The 6,413-nt window shown below is 48.2% G+C and overlaps 2 protein-coding genes across 4 annotated transcripts in view; one reads left to right on the forward strand and one right to left on the reverse strand.

Annotated features, from left to right (window-relative positions):
- Positions 1-122, reverse strand: part of CUNH12orf4 (chromosome unknown C12orf4 homolog) — a 40,284-nt gene extending 40,162 nt beyond the window's left edge. For all 3 annotated transcript variants that reach the window (XM_019516016.1, XM_019516017.1, XM_019516015.1), the window contains exon 1: positions 23-122. In XM_019516016.1, the coding sequence (XP_019371561.1) occupies positions 23-88 (66 nt within the window). In that variant the 5' untranslated portion in view covers positions 89-122. The remainder of the gene's footprint in view (positions 1-22) is intronic.
- Positions 113-6,413, forward strand: part of RAD51AP1 (RAD51 associated protein 1) — a 35,485-nt gene continuing 29,184 nt past the window's right edge. Inside the window, exons 1-3 of the mRNA XM_019516019.1 lie at positions 113-201; positions 3,003-3,052; positions 4,853-4,994. Coding sequence (XP_019371564.1) covers positions 182-201; positions 3,003-3,052; positions 4,853-4,994 — 212 coding nt within the window. The 5' untranslated portion in view covers positions 113-181. The remainder of the gene's footprint in view (positions 202-3,002; positions 3,053-4,852; positions 4,995-6,413) is intronic.

Consider the following 6,413-nt stretch of genomic DNA (forward strand, 5'->3'; position numbering starts at 1 on the left):
CCCCCGCCCCCCCCCCCCCTGAGCCCCGCCGCGCCGGCAAGCGGCCCCTGGGCCAGCCCCGGCCCCGCCCCTCGCGCGCCCTTCGCATCGCCGCCAGTAGATTCGCCGCTTCCGCGCGCCCGCCCTTTATCACTTGGCGGCGAAAGTGCCGGGGCGGAGTCGTAGTCTGCGCGCCGCCGCCATGGATCGGCCGGTCAGGAGGTGGGTGCCGACCCTCCCACCCTCCCTCTCCCGCAGCTCGTGTGTCCCCGGTGCCCCCCGTACTCGGGGAGGCTTTTCAGTCCCGTGATGGGCAGTCGCCCATGATCCGTCTGCGAGCACCGCTTTCCCGCCGTACTCCCGAGGCCTCTCGCCTCCTCGCTCGCCCCGACCGTGTGTGTACCTTGGTTCCTAGCCTGTGCTACGTGGAGCCCCGGTGACACGCGGACAGCCTGTCGGTGGTGCGCGTTAACACATTTATTACAGTTATTTTGTACGACGCGCACTTGCTGGTGGTACCTACGGTTGTATCGTTTTAAATTGGTGGTGCGCAGTTTATCAGAGTTTGGGAACCGCTGCGCTCAAAGACTCGGCAGCAACCACAGTTACTGTGCAGCCATGTCCCCGAGCGGTTCGGGTGCACCGATAGAGAGCCCATGCCGGTACCGATAGCTGATATTTAAGGAGGCGTATTGGCTGATACCGATCCGCTATCTGATGCAACTGCCTCCGGCTGGTAAGTCCGGTGTGGTGCAAGGGGCGCTGGGGGTGGGTGCGGGGCAGAGGTGCAGCTTGTGGGGTGGGGGTAGCTCCTGCCTCTGCTTGCATCCCAGGGGGGCAGGGGTGTGTGCCCCCAGATCTGCACAGTGTGGGGTGGGCTGCAGCTGTGGGGTGGAGCTGGCACTGTGCAGGGCTTTTCTTGCCAGGGGCTGGGCACTGCCAACCAGTGTGGGCCCAGCTTTTGCCAGCACTGGTGGAGGCAGGGCGTCCAGCCATCCTGTGCCGGGCAGTGGTGCAGGGCTGGGAGTGGAGCTGCGCCAAAATTTGGGGTGGCTGGACCCTCCTCCCATTGCCGTTAGAGCCCACTCTGAGCCCAGCCCTTGGCAAGAAAAGCCCTGTGCAGCAGCAGCTCCGGCTCCACCCTGCCGCTGCAGCACACCCCGCACCACTCAGATTCAGGGGCACACCCCCTCCACCCCCACCCTCTCAAGGTGCAATCAGTGACGAGAGCTACCCCCACCCCACAAACTGCGCCTCTGCCCCCACCCCCCAGCTGGGTGGTGCCTGCCCTCTCCCTCCCTCACCACGGAGGCATTGATCTGGCCCCCTCACCCCCTTTCCCTCCCTGCTCCTCTTCTGACTTATCAGCTGGACTTATCAGCGACTGCATGCAGCACAGGCATTTATCAGCCTCATCAGGCCGGTATCCAATATAGACAATTTTCTTTATATCGAAACCGATCCAGTATCGGACCAATGTATTGATGCACCTCTACCGAATGTCTTTTTGGTGACACTGAATGCACAGTAGCTTGTCACTTAAAAGTCTGTCTGTCTGTCTGTCTGTCTGTCTGTCTTTCTCGCGATGATGAATACTGTGTAGGAAGACAGATCCCTGCAGTCATCAGGAACCCCCCTGACATTAGAGGGGTCTTCTGGGCTTCAAGCTTCATGAAGCTTATTGGATGAATGAGGGTCTAAACCTGACGAAAGTTTCAGTTCATAGACGTTAGGGGCTGGAAGGGACCTTACAGCTCATCAGGTCCAGCCCCCCTGCACTTGGGCAGGAAAGACTGCTGGGATCAGATGACCTCAGCAAGGTGGGTGTCACAATGCTTATTGAAGATCACCAAGGTAGGGAGTCTGTTCCAGACCCTCGCCACTCAACTTGTAAAGAAGTTTTTCTTTATGTCCAGTCTGAAGTGATCCTCAGTCAGTTTGTGTCCATTGTTTCTTGTCTTCCCTTGGGGGGCCTTGGTGAACAGATGCTCCCCGACGCCTTGGTGGGCTGCCACCAAGTCCCCTCTGAGTCTTCTCTTCTCCAGGATGAACGGTCCCAAGTCTCTTAGTCACTCCTCATATGACCTGCAGTAAATCTCCTTTCCCTGCCCCCCCCCCCTTCCTTTTTTCTTTGGTCATCAGCAGTGGCGATAATGCTCAGCGAAGGCTGTCTCACCCTGCCTCCTTGCAAGGCAGGGCCTTGATGTGCCATGCTGCACTAGGCTAGGGGACAGAGGCCGCAAGTTGCATGTGTTTTGTGTACAAATAATAGGAAACTAAACGTACTGTGGAAAACACATTGCACATGACTAAATTAAATGAGATGATTTAAAATAGTGGCGTTCAACCTTTTGACTTGTGGGCCAGATAAGTAGTACAAGGCTGGTCCCTGGGTCAGATTGGACCCTGCACAGCAGGATCGAGCCTGCACACCTAGATCTGGTGCCATGTGCTGGGAACGGGCCTTGGAGCCTTGCACCACCTCCGCCTGGTCCCACATGCCAGGATCAGGGACCATGCCAAGTCCAGACAGCATGCAAGAACTGGGGCCCTGCACAGCCCTTTCCTGTCCGCCATGCTGCCTCCACGTGCCCAATTGAGCACACAGGGCCATAGCCTGTGGGGCTCCCTATAGACCTGTGGAGAGTCCCATGGCCTGGATGACACAGAGCCAGGGCCTGGATCTGGCCTGTAGGCCTCGGGTTGAGTACCCTGGATTTAGAAGATGAGTAAGTTTTTCAGAAAAGAATAATTCAGAGAAGTTTACATGGAAGAAACGAAGACGCTAAGCCTCATAAAAGAATGAATTGCCACCAGAAACGCTGACTATCTGGAAACAATGTGTGTATTGAATAGAACTTGTGTTTATATGATAGCAGTAACCAAGCATACATATGCATCTAGGCTCATTTTTATTTTTTTTTTAAGTACTTATTTTTAAATGGAATTTTATGCAGTGCTGAGAGACTTAATTTAACAAATAATTTTGGTACTGAATGACTGATGGAAGTTTCTTATTACAGGAATAAGAAAATTGTTGATTATTCACAGTTTGGGGACTTAGAAAATGATGGTAAGCTGTTTACTATTACATGTACAAAAAAAGGGTTAAGTTTGGAAATGAAAGAGGTCAACCCTTTCATTATTTGTGTTAAAATCAATTGCAAAACACTGTTTGGCTTAACTGGAAGCATATTTCAGGCCTTACTGGAGTGCAATCTATATTTTAAGCAGATAGCACAGCACAATACTGATTTTTTATACTATAGCTCATTCGTAAGATTGGGTTAGTTCAGTGCATGTCAACCTTCTTGTCAGGCATGCCACAAGGTAAGCCTTCACTTTCCCTGAGTACCACTCTGATCCTTTTGCCCTGCCCAATTTGTTGCTCTGTTTTTTGCTCCCTGCCCTAGCTGTGGCTCTGCTTGCTGCTCCCTGCCTTTTGCTTCCTGTGTGATCTGGTCTTGTCACTCCTGCCTGTCCTATCTGCTTCTGTGTTCCCTGCCCCCTCTCTGATCCATCTTATGGCACCCACAGAGGCTGCCCATGTTACTGTGGGTTGGTCACCCCTGGACTAGCACAACCTCTTTTGCAGAAAACCTGCAGGAAGAACCTCAGGGCAGGGGAGCTATGACATCTTTCCTCAGGGGTTGTGACGCATTCCATATTCTTCCGTGGAATGGGACGAACACAGGACCTCCCTGTAAATATCAGGGATCTTAAAAGTCCTGAATCATTAGTGTAAATGTTGAATGCCTCTGCTGCTGCTCTGTATCTGTATTGGTTCTGCCTCAGTCCATAGCAAGCCAAGTCCACACTGCCTCTGAAATTGTAAATACAGCTCTAGCTTACCTTTCCTTTGGATCTGGGAGGGGAACAGTGATGGGTGCCACATATCCTCCAGCTCACCCATAACCTACCCTTCTTCTATACTGGACCCATAGAGAAGTTTCTTCTGGGTTCTGGAGTCAGTAGGAAAGAGATGGTGTCATAAAAACTACTGAACCTTCCCTTACGTGGGAGGTAGGGGAGACAGTGTTGGAGATCACTGCCATGTGTATAGTCCTTTCCACTGCCATTTGTTCAGGGGTTTGAATTTGATATAGACATTTTCTGTAGCTTATTATACTTGAGATATAAGTATTGAGCCTCAAAGAACTTTTGTTAAAGTTCTTTTAAATATGGGGGTAAGGTGTATTCGAGGAAGGCAAAATCTTTAATTTTTAATGTTCTTGTAGAGAGCAGTTGTGCATCATGCTGAGATAAAAACTGTCTATATCACCTTTGGCTTGCACTTTGACCCTTAGTATCTGTCTTCCATTACACCTACCATTCTTTGTTCTGATTGATTAGGTTTATGACTGATTTTTCTTTATGAATGAGCCTGTGATCCTTTTAAAAATTGGAATAACTAAAAGGAAGGGCCCTAAAAATAACCAAGAACTGTAGCAGTGGTTTATGTTGAGTGGTTCTCAACTGTCAGAAATCCTTGAAACTCATAGTATTGAGAATTCTGGTAACATATTTGAAATTGCACCCATCTTCATATTCAAAACAACTAACTTGAATGTAACTTAAATTGAATCAGAAATATATTAATAAGGGGTTGCTATGATTATGACCTATTATTATCTTGAACCTTTTGGTCAAGAGTATCCTGGGGCCCATTTCAGCAATATCTGTTTTCTGTACTGATACCGAAAATCGATTTAATATTTTTATAAGGGTTTATAAGAATGTATCTTTTTGGAATAGTGACAATTTTCACCAAAAAAAAGTTTTTAAGGAAAGAGGCTCTCTTTCCTGGTAACTTGGAAGAATTTGCCTTGCATAGGGAAACGTATTGGTACCTTGCATATGTTTCCTTAAACAGATGAAGACTTTGCCTCTATCCCTGCACCTTTAAACAAAAAATCCAAAAAAGAGCTCAATGATACAAAAAGGGAGAAAAAGGAGAAGCAGAAAAGGCCACAGAAAGAGGTGACTTCATTGCAGACAAAGACATCAGGTAAAAGGTGAGATATGGCTAAGTATAATGAATCCTGTTTGGTTTCTTTATTTCTTGGCTTCTGATTTTTCAGAAAGACTAGATCTTTATTAAACTAACACTTTTAACTACCTAAAAATATTGATTTTCATATTTATTGCTATACTCATGAGAGAAGGGTCATCTCTGCATGGCCACAGCAGTCTGCCCAGATGGATCCAAATGAAGTTTGGAACCTAAAGTAGAAATGTGACCCTGTTGGCATTTCTGGAGCACTCGTTAGTATGCTGCATGCTGTTAACATGCAAGTGGTCCACAGGCTTGCTACCAAAAGTGGGAAAATGTAAAAAAATGGAATAATTTGCGCTTTACTTCATCAGGAGTTCATGTGTAATCATTTAACAGAAAATCTGAAGTAAATATTAATAAGAACCCAACAAAAACTTAATTATTTATGCTCACTTTAAATAATATATTTCACCACAAAAAATGTAGGTGGAAGTATGTTTCAGTAGGATATTCTGTACAAATGAAGTAGTTTTTCCAGTGTGTGGGCACATCTATATGTTCATTAATGTGCCATAATTACAGCGCATTAAGTTTAGTACCTGTAATTACAGGTACTAAATTAAAGCGCCATAATCGGCACGCACTTTTTTGTGACACTAATGTGCAGGAAAATTAGTCTACTACACCTTTAGCATTTCATGTAGATACACCCTGTTACTGATAATTAGTTAATATATCTGCAATACTTTAAAGTCCTAAAGTATTCCATTTTAAGTAGAACCTAGATATTTTATAGGGTTAGTTTCCTTAGTCCCTGAGAAGATGAGGATTTGCAAACCAGCTGGGTTATATACAACCACAAGAAACAATGCACCAGCTAAGTGGAGAAGCAGTGTCCACATTGTGTTAAGTATGATCTATGTTGGCGGCTCCCCCACGGGTCAGAAACTTGGCAATGGGGAGCACTGGAAGCTCTGTGTGGCCAGCTCCAGCCTCACCCAGGCCATTGCCCATGCAGTGAGATCAGGGCCCAGCTGCCCCTTGTGTGTCCAGGACAGGCTGGGCTGTTCCCCCCACCCACCTGCATGCTTGGATTGGGGTCCCTCCACCCCACTGCCCCCCCTCCCCCTTTCCAGATCTGGACCAGGCTGCTTCCCACCCCCTTCCTGTGTTGGAATCAGGGCTGCCCTGTGCTACCCTTACCCCCCCCTTCCCTGTTTTGCCTATGCATCTACAGTGGGAGTAGGCTGCTTCGTCCCACCTCCCCAACCCCAACCTCCCTGTCATCCAGATCATAGTTTCATAGTTAATAGGGTTGGAAGGGACCTGAGCAGATCATCAAGTCTGACCCCCTGCCAAGGCAGCGAAGAGTCCTGGGGTCAAACAACCCCAGCAAGGTGATTGTCAAGCGTTGTCTCAAAGACCTCCAGGGTAGGAC

The sequence above is a fragment of the Gavialis gangeticus genome, unplaced genomic scaffold (assembly GCF_001723915.1).
Source record: "Gavialis gangeticus isolate Ggan-Ray unplaced genomic scaffold, GavGan_comp1, whole genome shotgun sequence".
Taxonomy (NCBI): Eukaryota; Metazoa; Chordata; order Crocodylia; family Gavialidae; genus Gavialis; species Gavialis gangeticus.